Genomic DNA, 19,790 nt, shown 5'->3' on the forward strand with positions numbered 1-19,790 from the left:
TGAAAAGGACTTCCAGAAACACGTCAGATCATTGCCTTCATCGATGTACTTTTGTAGCAAATTTGATCTGTAGATTCTCTTCATACTTGAGATAACTCCTTGATCCATTGGTTGGATAAGTGCGGTAACATTAGCGGGAAAATATTTCACAAAAATATTTCCATCATCTGACCTCAGGAGACTTCCGTTAGGATGTGAGGGCGCATTGTCAATGAGGAACACAGCTTTCTCAGGTAGGCCTTGGGATTTTAGATGGTCACAAACTTGAGGCACGAATTTAAAATCAAACCATTCTTTAAATATCGCTCTATTCATCCAAGCTACTTTCTGGTTAAAATAATGGATAGGCAGACTTGAAGCTACTGTTCCTTTAAAAGAGCGTGGTCTTTTCGCTTTGCNNNNTGATGATGACAAGTCCCCTGACAGTTTCTCACCTTGAATACTAATTTCTCGTATTCCATGACGCTGCTTGAAACGTGTTAGCCAACCGGAAGAAGCGTCAAAACTTCCTTGTAGTTCAAGTGCTTCGGAAAAAATTTTGCTTGTTTAGCACAAACTGCTCCTGTTATTGTTGTTCCCTGTGCCCTTAGTTGATTAAACTAGATCAGCATTGCTTTGTCGAGATCATCATATGTTGATTTTTTCATGGTTTTCTCTTCTTCATTCCACTTGAATTAGAAGATGAAGCAAAGGAAATTGATTCTTTTGTTTTTTCAAATCATGAACAGTTAGTTCTCCAATACCATATTGCATTGCTAATTGTTTAACTACACCTCTTTTTCCCAACTGATTGATAATTTCAAGTTTCTGTTGAATACGTAACACAACACACTTCCTTTTACACCCTGACATTTTGCTAACACACTTTAAGATCGATACAAAGAGACTAACTGGGACGGTGTATTTGTCCTTGAAACTTTCCACAAATCCTTGCATTCTTTCACCCCTACCCTAGAACATTGTGTTAGCATAACAGGACCAGAAAATGCAGAGCTCGGTTCACACTAGTGTGAAAATAGTGTTACAACTCGCCATGTGAAACAAAAGTGAATGAATATTAAACAACATATAAGCCTCAAAAAAGCCCTGGTTAAACCAGAAACCGGTTTATCCGCTCCCGGATAATCGAGAGTTGAGTGTATGTTGTTTTGTGACCTTGATTGAGTTGGCTGAGTTTAGATGATGAGATGTACGTGAGGAGAATCCTGGATCATTGCTGGAAGGAAAATGTATCAAACGCATCTGAACACCCATGTGTTTCTCAAATCACCATCAGAGTTCATTAATTAATAACTTCCATCTTCTGATAAATATGTTCATTGCTTTGTTTATTTAGTAAGAACTTGTTGGATGGACTTGAAAGGACTAGTTAAAACATCTATGTATCCACAGTCCGTCAATAATGCAACAGTTGTTTATTCACCATTTAACACTTAACACAACATGTTTCGGCCATAAATGGCCATCTTTGGCCGAAACATGTTGAAACATAGACGTTTTAATTAAAGTTTTGTAACAGGATGCTGAAATACAGACTTGAAGGGACTAGATTATTATAGTGTTCCCCAGTTTCCTTTATGGTATAGGGAGGTTCATTAGGCAGGACTTCCTTCTATAATATCTTTACACTGTTTTCATACCATTATATCATAAATACATTCCGAATTGTGAGATCGTTCTGGGCATAATCATTTAACCCAACTCTAGCAGTTGTTGGTCTGTGCGTGCAAATAGATTTTTGAAGCATCAAGAATGAAAACTGAACAAGAAGGACCAAATTTGCTGCTATATTATGACAGAATTTTAGGTGAGTTTAAAATTTGGTCTGATTGGAGTTACTTTAGATGCACATGTCAGTCTTGTTTCTTTTTTAGTGATCTGTATTTTCAACATTGAATGCATTTGGATTGTGGGATGTGAGATTAAAAAATATAATTATTAAGTAAATTATAATTTAGTTTCTTTATTCTTCACATTTCTGAACATATCGGTTTGTTCCTCACTTTCTCTATATATTTGATGCTGTTATATGATATGTTTGTCTTAACAGGAACTATCTGAAATCCATGCTGGTTTCCACAGTCAGTTACGTAAAGCTGTTGCTCCAGGTAGCACTACTCGTCTTAGTGAAGTTTTCCTCAATTGGAGGGAAAAGTTCCTGATCTATGGCGATTATTGTGCAAACCTTACATATGCTCAAGCTCTTGTTCAGGATGTATGTAACCGCAATCAGATTGTCAACCAGGAAGTTATTGTAAGTGATTTTTGTAATAACTTTTGAAGAACATTAGGGAGATAAAACATTGAATGCTGGAACATATTAAGGAACTCTTTGAACTCTATACACTTAATAAGTGAATTAGTCAGTCATTGCCCATTTAGTTAATAAAATGAAGTGTGAATACTCTATTACTTCAAATATTATGACACCCTTGAATTTAAGGTGCATCCAGTTTTTGAATGTGGGTTTTATGGGGGGAAAAAATAAAAAAAAAAGATACACATTCCTCGCATTGAAGATGCACCTCAATTTTTCAACTGGAGGAAATGTGTAAAATGTGCATCTTATATTCAAAATAATACAGTAATTAAAAATTGGACAATGTACTTAACCACTGGATATCTGACACTTTATGAAGTTAGTCTGGGATGAACTGGACAACATAGAAAGTAATGAACAGAGATCATGACACATAAGACAATCTTGAAATTTCTAAATCATATCTAAGAACCATATGAGTTGCTGCCTCTTTATTTCATTTTATTTCATGTTTTACTCTTTTCTGCTCTGTTAAGCACATTGTACTTTCTTGTAGATATGACACTAAAGCTGATGAATTGGTTCACACTGACAATCTCATTTAGTTTGCTTTGATATTTCATTGTGTTATTGACTTCTGTGAGTTTTCAGAAGAAATGAAAAATCAGAATCTTGAGAATGTTATTGAAGGTATGTTTATTTATTTCAATTTATCCCTCTCTTATTCTCTTTTTCTGTAGCTCTTTAAGAATTCTTTGCCAACTGTGTAAGTTACATAGGCTCATATGGGAGTATGATTGTGAATAGTGGCTTAGAAGAAGTGTAGTAGTTTTCATGGCCTATTTTAAGATACCACAGCCACATCATAGCTCAGGCTGTTGGTCACTGATTTATCACAACAGGCCCTGGTTCAATCTCTGGACAGATTTAGTCTGAACAAGGTGGTACTGGGGCAGGTTTTTCTCAGAGTACTTTGGTTACCTGTGTCAGTTTTCATTCTGCCAATGCTGTCATCTCATGTGTTCATCTTTGGTTGGCACAGTGGGCCTTTTTGTGGTCTGAGTAGCAAGGGACTGAGTCTCACCTCACTGCGGGTGGAGGGGTATTCCATCATTTGACTGCAGGGACAGAAGAAACCAATGAAGAACCCTTCCAGTGCACCTCAAGGCCAAGAATCAAAGCCAGGAGCTATAAAATAAAGAGCAGTAATGCTGACTGGTCAACTGTTATGTTTGGTGTTACCTGAGCTACTGTAATAAACAAACAGTTCGGTATTTCAGGTTTTCCCCTTATGGAAATCAGTTGTGTATCAAGTTCTCTCACGTTAGGGAAAACAAATTTAGAAATAAAAAAAAAAGTATTCCACAGTGCTGCCTATGTATTCAGTTATTCAGTATTGAGGGGGTGGGTTTCCCCATGCACTGTGACTGATAGTCTAGTGTACGTCCCCCTTTTTAATTTCTACTGTCTCCATCCCCTACCGGTACTGGTGCTCGCTATCAGCCCCTTTCTGCCAGCAAGGTTTCTACCCTCTACTTGGCAGTGGTATCTAATAGTTAGTCCCTTTCTGTCAGCGAGGTCGTCCCTCCTCTGGCAGTGGTACCTAATACTTCCCCATCTACCGGAGGCATTGGAAACTGCTTGGGCGGGAAACTTTTTGGCCTAATTTAGCTCAGAGGTCTCCTAGAGACATGAGGTTCCTTTACATGCCGTAAATGTATGACACAGGACCCACGGCTTAAAGTCCCTCCCGGAGGACTTGTCCCCTGAAATTTTTCGCCCTTAAAAATTCCACGACCTCCGCCGGGTTTTTGAACCCGCATACCTTGAGTCATTAGGTGGGAACGTTACCCCTAGACTACGGAGACCGCTGCTGCCTTTGTAAGTAAGTGAGTAGTGTGTTGTGGCACATATTAGAGAAACTGTTCAGTAGTACGTTGCAAAATGTTGAACACAAAGCTGCAACTACATGCCTCATTGTAATTCTTTAATTCTGTGTTTCCCTGTTTCCAGTGATTTTTCAAGTTGAATACTGAGTCTAATAGTGACAGATTAGGACAACAGTTGAATAGGAACCAGCTAGCTTTGTCTTTTAGAAGTGTGCAAGGTGTTTCAACAGATATGCATTGTTTCATGTTGCAGAGATGTCAACAGGATGCTAATAATGGCAAGTTCAAGTTGCGTGATATCCTCTCAGTTCCAATGCAGAGGATATTGAAATACCATTTACTTCTGGATAAGCTTATCAGTGAAACACTACCTGTGAGTACAGTAGCACATCCCTTATCACAATGAATGCTGTTGTTATTACCAAGAAATTTGTGTGATGTTTTAAAATATCAGGCACATCAAAAGTTAAGTACTGATAAATCTTAGATTCTTGAAAATGAAACAACCTCACACATCCAGTGTGACTGAGATTCTAACTGAATTAAGATTCCCTGATCTGGTATTGCATTGCATGAGGCCAAGTTTATGTTGGTAAGCACTGTGAAGCAAAGTATTGCACTTCATTCATAACATGGGGCTAATAGAGTGCTAATCTGTAAAAGGGGGTGCACAGTAGATCATAGACAGTCATATTTCAGGGATCACTTTACACCCTCACTTTTAATTTAATTTAATTTACTCCATATTTATGAAATAATGTCACTATGGCCCTGGGGTTTGCTCATGACTTTCAGTACGACCCTTGTATTTCAAGGAACTAGCGGCTCCAGTCTAGAAAACTGAGATTAATGGCCATGTAACACCCTCTATGCACTAAAGTTGCCACTAACTTCACCGTCAAGCGGTGGTTGCTCAGTCAGTATAGTTCGCTTGTGGACTACAGGCCACGGAGTTCATTTGTGTATGTGCTGCAGTTACTCACTGTTTTATTTATAGAATCATGAGGACTACCGGGGTCTGGAGCGAGCTAAAGAAGCCATGGTAGATGTTGCTCAGTACATAAATGATGTAAAGCGAGACAGTGACACACTGCAAATCATGCGATCCATTCAGGTATAGAACAGATCATGTTTCAGGCATTTTTCTAGAAGGCTGTATCTTCAGATCAGTATGACATTAATTAAACTGTTCACAGGAAAGTATAATAGACTGGGACATGCCTGAAAATACAGAATTGAAAGACTATGGTCGCCTGCTGAAGGATGGAGAGCTACGGATAAAGGCTCATGATGACCAGAAGATCAAAGTGAGGTCTGTATTGGCAAGACATTTTGTGTGCTATCTCTACTGAGAGTTTTGTTAAGTTTGTTGGTTACCTCTTGCCTTAACACTTGGATCAGATATCGGCCATCATCAGATGCTTTTTCATTGTATGTTCTGTTTTGTTTCAGATATGTATTCATTTTTGATCAAGTCATGCTGATGTGTAAATCTGTAAGGGTAAGTTTAATGATACCCCTGGCTTACAAACCTTCATATAGCTCTCATGTGACAAATGCTGTCTGTATAGTGATCTTGCTAACTTCTAAAAGGTTATCAACTCTGTCCGGTGTGACCGATAAAATGTTTTATTCTTTCTCTCTTTTTTAATCTTTCACCCTTGACATGTTTCAGTCTTAGAGACCATCTTCAGAAGGATATATCAATACAGGCGGAAACCGCTATTACAGTATTGGTCAGTATCAATATATACATAACAGTATCATCACAATGCCATCACATCATCTGATGCTTTAACAACTACAGTGCCCTGCATGAATACATTCAAATGTTTATGAACTATTACAATTAGTCTGTTTACAAATGTGGTTTGGGGCACGTGGTAGCGTAGTTGGTTGAGGCACTGTGCTACAAGCCGGAAGGTCGCGGGATCGAATCCTGATGAGGTTATTGGATTTTTCAATTTACCTAATCCTTCAGGCACACTATGGCCCTGAGGTTGACTCAGGCTCTAACAGAAATGAGTACCAGGAATATTCTTGGGTGTAAAGGGCGGCCGGCGAATAGGGCTAACAACCTTGCCCCCATCTATGAGCCAATTGTCTAGAAAATGTGGGAACCTCAACGTCTCACAACCCTATGGGCCTCCATGGCATGTTACAGGGATACCTTTACTGTACTTTACATTACTTTACTTTACTTTACTTTACAAGCATGGTTTAAAAAGACTTTGCTAAAATTTAGAACCAATTTGGTTTGTGTCCTTTATTTTATCAATCACACTGGACAGAGTTGATAACCTTACATATATTGCTAGTGTGATGGACCAGGATAAACCAATTCAAATTGCCACCAAATGGATACAGAATTGGATGCTCTAATAGCTGCTGTTAGTGCATAGTGTAGCAAGTTGGCATGTGTGTCTACTTAATACCTTTGATTGGAATATCAAGTCTGACAATGAGGCAAGATGACATTCAGTCTGGGAAATATTTTGATCATTTTAAAATAGTGTAGCCTTTATATTGCAAGTTTTTGCCAACAGAGAGATTAGAGTGTTACTTTCTGAACTTTCAGGCATGCCTTGTTGACCCCACAGCTTATGTTTTGACAGATAATTACAAAGAAACACTGTCATGAGCAAATGCCAGCCAAATTATGTCACAGCAGGTTTAAATGGCTGGCATAAGCAGAAAAGCTGGCTGGGATATTCTTCTATCAACATATAGGGTTAGGTTCAAATTTAGGTTAAGTTTTGATCTTCATTTAGTCAGTATAGTGATAACCATCAATAATCACCATCATTATGTCAAATTATTTCAAGCCATTATCCAAAGAGCAAGAAAATGCTGAAACAAGTTAATATTTTTGTCTAGGGCAGCAATTTTGCAGCATGATCACCAGCTTGTTGCGTCAGATTTTGTTTTATTCACGGGATTTCCTTTTTCTTGCATATACTGAATAAACTTGATACATATAAATTCAGTGATTGAATATCCATGCAAGGTTATTATGAAGGAAGCGTGCACACTTAAATATTTGCTTCAAAAGACTGATTGACCCATTAAGTTTTCAGTTGGAACATTGATCCATAAAACTCTGTGTATGTGTCTGTCTCTGTGTGCACATGTTCGCATGCATGGGACTTGGCCAAGGATGCCATGAGTAATGGCCTTATAGGTCTTCTGATGTACTTTTAGGGAGTTATGTTCAAAGTCAAGTCAGTGTCTAACCCCTACTCAGTGGGTTTGATGGCTTGAAGTGTGAAATGATTGTCCAATGAATGTAATGGCAAATTTCTGTGTAAAGACTCTTGAACTTATATGTAATCTGGTCATGTTATTGAGGAAAGAATACATGAGTGTCAAAAGGAATTATATAGAAAGTGTGAAAATTATAAAGACATTTTTCAAGCCATTGAATCTGTAAATGTACAATAATATATATTGTCACGTGTTGGGTATATGTTACGTGACAAATAACTTCACGCCTTTTTGGATATAATGAATTTATTGAACAGTTACACAATTCACAATTTCACAAGTACTGCCATATGCAGTATCACACTTCTCCTGCTGGAGTCACTGCCATTCACTCAATACAACTCAATAACAATGGACTTCAACTCACTCCAGCGAATGCTAGCCTGCAACTGACCGGTTACTCTGGTAATTCTCCTGTTATGTAGCTTCCGCACTGACAACACAGAAAACAGTCACGTGATAGCTACCACTGTTGCGTAATGTCGTGTTTACAGGCGTTGCTGGGGAACGCTGCCGAGAGTTGTTTATTGCTGCGTAGTAACCGTAGTGTCCCCTGTTACTTCACTGCGGGGGAGGGGGACAGAGTGTTGACTGGCCTGTTACCATAGCAGCGGCAGTTGCTCTGATGCTGTTTCATCACTGCTGGAAGGGGGGGTGTCCTGCACAGTGCAAATACATCACAATATATATGCATACACACAGCATTTTTTTAGACAAATGAAGCTTGGTGAATTTTTGAAAGAAGATTGATATTAATTAAAATGTTTCTGTAAGACAGTGGGTTGCATCCTCTTCTGCCATGAAAGAGACAGATAACAAGTACACAGTTCAGCAAGCATAGATTTTACAAAACACCCACTGTAGAGCAGGCTGGAAAAAGGCATATTGAAAGAGAAAAATATTATATGAATGATAGCACTTTTGAAGGCTAAAATATTGAACTCTTCTGTTTTGAAACATCTTTAACAGCTAATTTACTGGGAATATGAAGAGAATATTACCACTGTCCACACCTTTTGTGCTGCAACAGATGATGATTATTGTTGTTGTTGTTATTATTATTATTATTATTATTGTTATCATCATCGTCATTATTTAATTCCTGCTGCTCGCCCTGAAGCATAGTGCACTGTGAAGTGCCATTTCACTTCAGTTTCTTAATCTTATAGACCATCTGTTCTTTGAGAGGGATTCGAACCCACGATCCCAGCGTTTGAGCAGGCCAAGACATCTCATGTCTTAGACTGTGTGGTCACAGATTATACACTACCTGTATATAAAATGTATTGCTCCTTTGATTATATTATGTTACCTAGCAGCATACAGTGAGATGTTTCTAAAATAATGATTGTAGCTTGTGTGATATTGAAGGAGAAGAGGTACTTTTTTTTATTTAGATTGTAACTGGGAAAAATGACTGCATTTGTTACTAGTGAGGTAGCCTTTATGTCCCAAGGTTCATTTTTATGTTTGACTTGTATCTTGGTACAGGGAGATCAGTACAGCTATAGAGAGTCTCTTCGTCTGTCAGAGTACAAAGTGGAAGATAATAGTAATCGCCGAGTTATGACTAAAGATACACGATGGAGCTTCCAATGGTTCTTAGTGAGGAAGAGTGAACGAACAGCATATACCATGTATGCTCGCACAGATGAGCTTAAACGCAAATGGATTAAGGCTATCCAGGAGGCTCTGTGAGTATATGTTGCAATCAGTTGGTATTTTATTACAGCTCCAATGAGTACAGTCATGATTCGGTTTCATAGAATTTATTTAATCCGTCTTGCAGTGCATACACTCATTTTTCTCCTTCTCTCCCTCGCACTACATGTTTCGGCATAATAATGCCATCTTCAGGTGCTTACTTATCCACGTCAAACCAGTTCATTGCATGCCATGTTCATTATTAAAATTTATATTGGCATTGCAATGTAATAGTTTACGTTTACAATTCATGTATTGGTATACGCTTCTAGTATGACTACTATTACTAATGTTATATTTTAGCGTCCTGTTGCACTGACTTAAANATTAAATAAATCATGGACTTAAATCAGTGCAACAGGACGCTAAAATATAACATTCATAGAATTGTTGGGAAAATTTTATATCAGATGTTGAAATACTTATTGTAAATCAGTTAGCATTTTGACATTTGTACCACAGATGACTTTTAGATTTTCTGTTTTGTATCTAAAATTTATTTAATAATTTTAGATGCATGTAAAAGAATTTTTATGTAACTCAGACTCAAATTGTATGTACTTTTAGTGTTTTCAGGAATTTCACAATTGGTTTCTGGTTGAATCATATATTAATCATTGTCTTTTGTTCAGGGATAACATTGAACCAAGTGGCTGCAAAAAAACTGACCACAAGTTTGTGATGCACACATTTGACAAGCCCACAACCTGTAGCCATTGTAGCAAATTTTTAAAAGGGACAATATTTCAAGTAAGTGAAATATTGGCATCGTATGATCTTTATATACTTTGAGGTGATTTATGAAAGGAAGAAGATTAGGCATGTATGAAAGCGTAACTCTCCAGCTGAAGATAAGATCAGGGCAAGAATTTGGCAGAATTTTGAGAATCCCAATGAGAATAAACTTTTTTATGCTAGACTAAGTTTGCAATGGAATCACAATTTATAATATCAGCAACTTTTTCACACTGTACTAAGTGCCTTTTAATGTTAGATACTTTGACAGATTTTTATTAGTTGTATTTTCAAAAACATCAGTCTGTATCTAGTTCTTTTTTGCCATGAGCAGATAAGGGAAGAAACAGAGGTTGGTGATTAGTTGATCTGTGCTAGCACAACCAACCATTTGTAAAACTCTAATTCACTCTTTTTTCGGGTGGGAGTGAAAGTTTGTCTCTCACGTTAAAGGACGAATATAGAGTGAGAACATTTGGGAACAGGGTGCTGAGGAGAATATTTGGACCTAAGAGAGAGGAAGTAACAGGAGGCTGGAGAGAATGATGTATTACTTGTACTTCTTGCTAGATGTTATCGAAATGAGCAGATCAAGGAGGATGAGTTAGATTGTTTGCTACTATGCAAAGCTAGAACTCAATACTTTTCAAGTCTGGGACTGAAATATCAGTGTTTGAATCAGTATATTTTTTCTCAGGTCTAAACAGTTTGAGACTTTGCTTGCTTTCTTTGTACAGCATTCTGTGTGTATGTATCCATGCCAGACCCCTGCATCATAATTGATTTTTTTGTAATTAAGCTGAGCTACTTGAAACTTGTTACAAGGCTCTGGCTTTTTCTTTGCTCATAAGAATGGCTGTGTAAAATATAGACTTATGTTTCCCTTACGTGGTAATAATACACAGCTTCTTGTTTCTGCCCATTTTTAGGTGTTTCAACAGATGTAGGACACATTTGGCATAATAGTACCTCTGCCTGTCTTATTTATATGGTGCAAGAGTTACTTTTGTCTTTTGATTTTCACATATCTGTTGTGTCTGTCTGTCAGTCTTTCATTCCTTTCTGAAGTCATGTAACAGGTTTATATGTGTATTGTATGAATTCCTCTTCTGCCATTATACAGTCCATCAGTTTTTTACCTTACAGGAGCAGTACACCCCCTGTGTTTGTAATGAACAGCAGGATTATAAGGAAATATTCATAATCTCAAGGACTTCTTAAAATTGAAGCTTTCATTTGATATCGTTTCTATGACAGAGTCAGTGGTGTTATGATTCATGTGTTGATTTCATATGAAATGTTATGCCAGTTAAACAATAAATACTATGAATTTGTGTTTGTGTAGGGTTACAGGTGCGACAAGTGTTCCATTGCAAGTCACAAGACATGCATTCAGTACTCTGGGCGCTGTGGACAGCCTCCTATTCCTCCACCTCGGCCTCACCAGAGGCCTGCACCATCTCCTCCAGATCCATGGCCAGACCCCATCTTTGGAAAATATGTATGGTGAGTTTCATTTTTTTTTATTATAACTTGGAACAGATTATGTGTGCTTCATATGTAACTTTGGAATTTTCACTCATACACATGTAAATATATATTCTAAATAAGCATGTTTGACACACAAGAACACAGATGTTTCCTTTTAAGTCAGACTTTGAGTTTGATGGGAACTGGCAGTTAGAATTTCTTGTTCTTATCAGAAGCACATTAATGCAAAATACTATGCTTACATCTTATATTTACATGTCTTCATAAGGTATTTTGCAGCAGCTATCTAATTTTTGTACTGGCATACAGCGAATCTGGTACTTTTACATTCTGTACATGTTGCATACCCCAGAAATAAAATATTGTAATGTAGCTATATTGTAATTTATTAGTACTATATTTATCGGCAGTTGGTATAGTGACTGGCTATGGGCTGGACAGTCAAGAGGTCAGAGTTCGAGTCACAGTAGGGTCAAGAATTTTTTCTTCTCCACATCTTCCAGACTGGCTGGGGCATCCATGCAACCTCCTGTCCAATGCTTACAGGGGGGCTCTTTCCATGGGGGCAAAGTGGCTGGGACGTGAAGCTGACCACCCCCCTCCAGCTAATGTCGAGGTCAAGAAAATGTGGATCTATATATCCACTCCCCATACACCTTCATTAAGCACAGGGACAGCTTTCCCTTTTACCATATTTATTGGGCTTTCATCATCACACATCTTGAAAAATATTGAAACTACCTTTAAATAGTCAGCAGTCATCATGCACATTTGCAGTTGGTCTCCCGTTTGTTTTTATTTTTCAATACATGTGTATGACAGTAGGCTGTCAGGACACATGGACACCTGTTGTGCTACTATGACCATAGTCTCTAAGTGTTAGCAGTCATCACAGAAGTTTGCTGTGTATCCACAAACTAAATGATGTTCGACAACTGTGGCATATGTCAGAATTCACATATTTGTAGAATATTGGTATGAGAATTTTTCCAAATAATATTTATACTTTGTGCATGATTCACTGTGGATGAATGATAGCAAAGGAGATTTTTGTCTGATGGATGTTGTTTCATTACAGAATTTATCTGAAAAGTAGAAACATTATTATGTTTGTTAAATTTTTAAAACGTACTAATATTAGAACTATTGTATTTAGGAAATTGAGAACTGGAAAACTGTGTGTGTGTGTGTGTGTGTGGCAGTAATGTTAATGAGAATCTTAACTATTACAGCTTCTAAATAGTTTAGTGTTAGTATGATACCTTATGAAATGCAAATTTTTAGGTATGGCACTGTTGCCTTATACATTTACTTTCTTTTATCACAAACTGTTTCAAGTGTACTATATACACATAATTTGTATTTTGTACAGGTTTGTTGGTGAAATGGGCCGAGAGAAGGCCACGGATCTGCTGGATAAACATGCAAATGGCACATATTTGTTAAGAATCCGACCCCAGGGACCTACTCACCCAAATGAAACTGTTTATGCTCTCAGTTTAAAGTAAGTAGCATGTTACATTATTCTTCCTAACAGGGCTACAACATATCAAATTTTCCTTCATTTGCATTTTTATCTTTGTCTAAGTATTAGAAACCCCACTGAAATCAATGGAAAAACAGTGGCACATATTTGTTAAGAATCCGACCCCAGGGACGTGCTCACGCCAATGAAACTGTTTATGCTCTCAGTTTAAAGTAAGTAGCATGTTACATTATTCTTCCTAACAGGGCTACAACATATCAAATTTTCCTTCATTTGCATTTTTATCTTTGTCTAAGTATTAGAAACCCCACTGAAATCAATGGAAAATTAAAAATAATAATACATATCTCATATTTTCTATATTTATTTACAGAGAAAGTCACTTCTTATTCTAAGAACATGAATACAACTCAGTATTATGTAAATAACATAAAATCTAGAGATTTGTTAATTGTAGACCTCTGTTTAGGTCACTGATAGTTGGGTATCAGTAAGATAATATTGCAACAGGTAGTGAAGTGGTCCATGTGTATTTAGACAGCGAAATTGTTGCTATTCCAGAGCAACTTATAAGCACTGTCCCACTAGTTACAGAAGTATTTGGAGGCAATATGACTGCCAGTGACTCTACACATTATATGAAGAAGGCAGTTATATGCCTAAAAAGTAATGATATGAACTTTATCAGTGAAGGAGCTCTGACCTAATTGAAGATGAAGTCCATAAGTCTATATTTCCTACTCTGGTTAGGGGAATGATTCTTACCTGTGTACATATCAAAGGAGCTGTAAATATAATGCAGTTTGCTACTGGCAACGTCTCATAATGTTACAAAACATTCTGCAGCAAGAATTAACCAGATATTCATGAAATTAGGTATTCTGTGAGCCAGATACAATATAAAATGCTTTCCAACCATGAATTCACTGTCAGTAGACAAGGGAAACATACTGAATTAGGAAATGAGAGATTGTGTATAAGGTCAAGTCTTTGATACGTGACCTCACTGGATGTTGTAGTTGACTAGTAGAACTCCTCCATTATTTTCAGGAGGTCCTGGGTTGAAATATCTGCCCAGATTTTGACTGTTTTTGGATGGTTTTGTGGTTTTCTTCAGTTTATTGGAGTAGTGCATCATATTAGGCCATGCCCATTTCCTTCCTCAACCTTTCCAGTTCCTGCTCACTAACTCTCCATCATTTGATGGAATTTTGTTAGTAGATACATTTTAAAAATTTTGAAGAGTCATGTAAGAATTTTTCCAGGTATGCTATCATGTAGAGGTGAATGAAATGACGGAAGTTTTGTAGGATCCATGTTAATTTACAGAGATGTCAACAAGTCCATAATTTTTTAGAGCCCCTGCTTTCACAGGTTAGGCTTTATTGTCTGTTCCACTTAAGAATTAATTATGAGACTGTGACTTAGATATCTTGTAAGACACCTTGGATGAGGGATCAGCCCATTGCAAGCCCTGTGCCTGCACAGGATAACACATCACACGTAAATGCAGACCTTTCCTTGAACATGATTTGAATCGCGGTATTCCCTTACTATATTTGTCATTAACTGTACAGTCACTGTAATCAGCAGTTTTATTGTAGGGGCATGCTCTTTATGTTTTCTTTATTAGAAGGTTTAAAAAATGAAAGAAAGAAAAAAGAAGGAACCTCTTGTGTAGATGTCATGTGTATCCATTTGTCTATGACCTAATATCAGTATCTGAATCATTACACAACTTAACAGTTGTCAGGCAGTTCTGATTTTAAATCATGCTAATCCACAGCAAAGCCTACTTCGTGTAAGGTTGTGACTAATCTTTTACATAAATCATTAATAAAACTTCATCGAAATTCATAACAGTACATAAATTCATAAATGCATAACAGTACATGGATATTTTGATTTGTAAATGTATTAACCAATTACAAAATCTGCTTAATGTAAGGTCTTAAATTCACTTTTTCATGTTATTGAAATTTTAGTTAAATTCAGTTTGAGAGGTCCTTGTGTAAGTTGGACATTTTTTACTTTTAGTCATATTGATTAATTAAAAAGTTTAATTTGCATAATGTCATAAATAGACTTTTCCAAATATGACATCAGCCATTTTGTAAATTTTAGTGTAATTTGATATTTTGCGTTATTAGGCTGTTGAAATATGTAGTTTGTTCATTTTGTCTAAAACAGTTTGTGTGTTGCTGAAATGCCAATATGGACCAGCCACAAGTGTGGAGAATAAAAGCCAAGATTTGTGTTCAGAATTTTGTGTAGTACATTAGAGACTGAAACTGTTTCAAATATTGCTTAAATATACATAATTTTTACTATTTCTCACTTTTTTGTTTGCATTTGGATGTGCAGAATATGATATTAGTGTTCATGTAGATCCGGAACTCATTCAGGTTCAGCCTCAGACATGCCTTCTGTAAAAATATATTTTTATTTTTAATATATCTGTTAATGTTTGAACTGAAAATATTTCAGGACAGATGACAGGGTGAAGCATATGAAGGTATATGAGAAACATATGGGAGGAGTTCCCCAGTATTACCTGTCAGAGTCACGCTTCTTCAAGAGTATAATGGAACTCATCGCCTATTATGAACAGGCCAGTTTAAGTGAAAATTTTGTTGGGTATGTAGCAGTCCACAGTACTTACTTACTTACTTACTTACTTACTTACTTACTCATGGAGCTGAGCCCTTCTGGAGGAGCTGCCAATTCTGCAGCTACTCAAGAATTTCCCAGCATTTTATGGAACCCGAAGGTTCATTACCGTGTTCACAGGAGCCCTTCACTGGTCCCTATCCTGAGCCAGATCAATGTAATCCATACCATCCCATCCTGTCTCTCTAAGATCCATTTTAATATTGTCCACCCACCTACGCCTTGATCTTCCCAGTGGTCTGTTTCCTTCTGGCTTTCCCACCAACATCCTATATGCATCCGTCGTCCCCCATTCATGCTACATGCCCTGCCCACCTCATCCTCCTTGACTTGATCATTCTAATTATACTTGGTAGCAGTGCACAGTATGGTCTCATTAATTACCATGTCATTACCATAACACCTCTGATATTTCAAGCCCTAGACATTATTGGATATTTTCGGGGAACCTTGAGAAAGAAATGATGACTGAATGGAGAGCAAGATCAGTTCTTTATGGATGAAGTATGTGGTCTTATTGTCTGTGTGTTTATTTATTTTGTTAAGTCTTGCTCAGTTTCTCCTCTTCCCAGGTTTCATATTGTTACCTCAGTAGGCTACCAACAGATAAAATTAATGTTAGACGAACAAAATTTGCATTAATTTTTACCCCACCAAATATTGTACAATGAAATGTTAAAATTAACATAAAATTAATAAAATCTTCAAGACATCTTCAGTCCCATGCTTAAACACACAGTTAATTTTATTTTAAAATACTGTAGTTCTACAAGCCACAAGAAGGAGAAGTTTAAATCTTTAAAGTGGCAGGCAGATAAGGGAAACTTCATTTTCAGAACATACAACTTAAAATGCTCAGTTCATGAGTAATGAACAGTTGCACAACTAGAAAAACCTTTAGATGTAAGAGAATAGTTAACTGTCACTTTCATGGTTAAAGTGAATATAGTTTGTTTTGAAACATAATATTGTTACCGTGATTAAGTAAAGGAAGGTGAAATGGGTGGGATATGTTATATGCATGGGGGGAGATGAGAAATTCATATACAATTTTAGTCGAAACAAAATCTGAAGGAAGAGACCGTTTGGGATAAGCATGAACGGTAGGTTAGCATTAAAATAGACAATAGAGGAAAAGGGTACTTGGGTGTAAACTGGATGGCTCTGGATAAGGTCCAGTAATGGGTTACTGCGAACACAGTAATAAATCGTTACATCCTGTAAAAGAAAATTTCTGGGCCAGTTGACGAACTCTCAGCTTTTCAGAAATCACCCTGCATAGTGTAGTTAGATTGTTACGAAACTACAAACCAAGCTTGGCATAAAGAATCCAAAGAAAATCAAATTTCTTCCAGAATGTAATGTGTTTCTCTGATTTTTGAAGGTATCTTCAAGTCATAATGCAGTATGTGGAACAGGATATACACTTTAGGATTCCTGAAATACCTCATACACTCATCATCTTGTTGATGAGTGAGAAGTAATTGGTGAAGAGATAAAAGAGTGGTCTATGGGTTTCCCCCCCCTCCCCCCATGGTGTAGCATATATGCATGCTATCAATGGATCAGACTTGTGTATATGTAATTAATAAAAACATGAGAAACATTTACATACAACAGAGAACAAACGTAAATTATTGTTATAGTATAACATAAGATTTGAGTGTATGGATCATATCAGAGTTAGTATATACGAGGGCTATTTGGAAAGTAACCTACATTTAGGAGGAGTGGAGGTAGCATCACGTGACTCATTGCCTTGTAAACCATGCCATAACTGGTCACCCAGTGTTTGTTCTTTACAGAGTAAGTTATGATGTGTCCTGCAATTGATGATCCCACCAGGTGTGAAATTTGCCCAGTTACTTGCTTACTTCACGCTAAAAACATCAGTGCTGTGGAAATCAATCATGAATTACATGTGGTTTACTGCCAGAATGTAATGAGTAAAGGAACTGTAAGACAGTGATGTAGAATGTTCAAAGATGGGCGAACAAATGCTCACAGTGAAGAGCGATGTGGTCAGCTGGCTATTTGTAGAGAGTGATCATCTTGTTCAAAGTGATGACCAAAAATTTAGTGAAAGACAGTACTTCACAATTGCAGAAATTTCATGTGAATTTCTACAAATTTCACACACTGTTCGTTACCAGATTATCACAGTTATGCTAGGTTATCACAAGTTTTGCACAAGATGGCTTCTGAAAATGCTCACAGATGTGTACAAATTGCAGAAAATGGCTTTGATTTTTTTAGAGCGATACCATAAAGATGGTGATGAATTTCTCAGTCACATTGTATGAGTAACAGGTGATGAAACCTGGTTTTCATGTGTGAATGTTGAAACCAAAGAGCAGTAAAAGCAGTGGATGCAAACACATTCACCAAACAAGCTGAAAAAATTTAATCAAACATTGTCTGCCTGCTAGAGAGCTCTGGGAACTGTTTTTTGAGGCAGGAACAGAGTGCTGATGGTGGAATTCATGCAACAGGGGACCACGGTAATGTCAGAAGTGTATTGTGAAACACTAATAAAACTGCGTAGTACCATTCAGGACAAAAGGCATGTATTGCTGACATCCATTGCAGTGCTTCTCCATGACAGTGTGCATGCACATACCTGTGCTTGCATACGAGCACTGCTGGAGTGTTTCAACTGGAAGATGTTTGGCCACCGTTCTTACAGCCGTGATCTTGCTCCAAGTGACTACTACCTGTTTACCTGCCTGAAGAACTGGTTTGGTTCACAGCGCTACAGCAATAATGAGGAGTTAGATGGAAGGTGTCAAAATGTGGCTGTGCTTGCAGGTGGTAGACTTACAGGCATACAAAAACTTTGTCCGCGATACAACAGGTGTCTCAGTTTCATCAGTGACTACTTTGAGAAGTACCTTAAGTATGACATATTTTTTTCTCATTGATTGTTTTGTTAACAGTTCACTGGAGGTTACTTTCTAAGCAGCCCTCATATTTTTTTTTCTTTTCATATTTGTTAGGATATGTAGAATTTAATTTTTTTGCACAGGTTGGATGTTAAGCTGAAATGGCCTTTTAGCCAAATAATTGCTGTTGCTGAGTTTGACTTTAACCCAGCTGAAAACAATCAGTTGCCACTCCGGAAAGGTTGCCAGGTGACTGTTCTGAGCAAAGACGGTGTCTACAACGGCTGGTGGAAAGGCAAGATACAGGACAGAGTAAGTAAACACAATGAATTTTATTTGTCCTTTGATTTTGACCACAAGGGTGGTGGGTTGGTATTAGTATTGCATCTACCATGTGTATGTTGGGATAGCTCAGTCAGTATAGCGACAGGCTACAGGCTGGACAGCTCGGGTTCTATTCCCAGCAGTGCAAGTTTTTTCTCTTTTTCACAGTATCCAGACTGCCTCTAGGGCCCACCGAGCCATGTATCCAGTGGGTACTGAGGGCTCCTTCCATGGGGGTAAAGCAGAAGGGGCATGAAGCTAACCGCCCACCTCCTAGAACGAAGGTCAAGAAAAGTGGAGCATATCTCCATTTTCCCATATGTCTTCATGGCATAGTGCTGAACTAATTAAGCATAGGGACAGCTGTACTTTTACCATGTATATGGGAGATATCTGAATTTTGGCTGAGACCAGCCATTCTGAAGCCAAGGTAATACCTTGACATCTCAGTTGACTTTATCTTAAAAAAATTATTGGTCACTCGTATTAGATAAATATTAACAAATAATGCCGTTTGTTTTGTCATGGCACAGTAGGTGTAGGTCCACTACTGCAAGTTGTGACAGTCAGGGGGCTGTGATTTTAACAAATTTCATGTGGGTAAAAGTACAGGTCATAAAACTCCTGAATATAGCATTTTCTCTGTCCTTGTGTTACATCTCTATGTTAGGTCCAAATATTTTGAATGCCATGTTCTCATACACCCTGAATCACTGTTCTTCCCTTTGGGTGAGGGATTGGATTTCACTTTCTCATAAAACAAGTAAAATTATAATTTTCTATATTTTAACCAGTAGGTTTTCAGGTGGGAGATGGAATGATAACGGTTCTGAACCATATGAAAGGAGACAGTTCTTGAATGGATGTAACTCATAATTTTATTACGAATATACTTTTTATTTTTGTAACTGTTGAACGTTAAATTGCTTATTACTTAATTCTGCAGTATTCAGTATTAATATGCTCAGTGCTTTATCTAAAAATAGATGGAATTCCCAAGACTTAGAAACATGGTGTGTTTGCTTGGATTGTTATATTTGAAGTAAATGGAATCTTACCTTCCAGTCATGTTCTCAGATAAATCA

The 19,790-nt window shown here is 37.3% G+C and overlaps 1 protein-coding gene across 2 annotated transcripts in view; it reads left to right on the top strand.

Moving 5' to 3' along the window:
• Window positions 1-19,790, top strand: part of LOC111865170 (protein vav) — a 39,612-nt gene that overhangs the window by 18,072 nt on the left and 1,750 nt on the right. For both annotated transcript variants that reach the window (XM_023852960.2, XM_023852961.2), the window contains exons 6-16: window positions 2,051-2,254; window positions 4,403-4,522; window positions 5,147-5,263; window positions 5,346-5,461; window positions 5,602-5,650; window positions 8,905-9,107; window positions 9,750-9,867; window positions 11,198-11,358; window positions 12,716-12,847; window positions 15,317-15,466; window positions 18,525-18,693. In XM_023852960.2, coding sequence (XP_023708728.1) covers window positions 2,051-2,254; window positions 4,403-4,522; window positions 5,147-5,263; window positions 5,346-5,461; window positions 5,602-5,650; window positions 8,905-9,107; window positions 9,750-9,867; window positions 11,198-11,358; window positions 12,716-12,847; window positions 15,317-15,466; window positions 18,525-18,693 — 1,539 coding nt within the window. The remainder of the gene's footprint in view (window positions 1-2,050; window positions 2,255-4,402; window positions 4,523-5,146; window positions 5,264-5,345; window positions 5,462-5,601; window positions 5,651-8,904; window positions 9,108-9,749; window positions 9,868-11,197; window positions 11,359-12,715; window positions 12,848-15,316; window positions 15,467-18,524; window positions 18,694-19,790) is intronic.

Source organism: Cryptotermes secundus, unplaced genomic scaffold (genome assembly GCF_002891405.2).
Source record: "Cryptotermes secundus unplaced genomic scaffold, Csec_1.0 scaffold178, whole genome shotgun sequence".
NCBI classification, from domain to species: Eukaryota; Metazoa; Arthropoda; class Insecta; order Blattodea; family Kalotermitidae; genus Cryptotermes; species Cryptotermes secundus.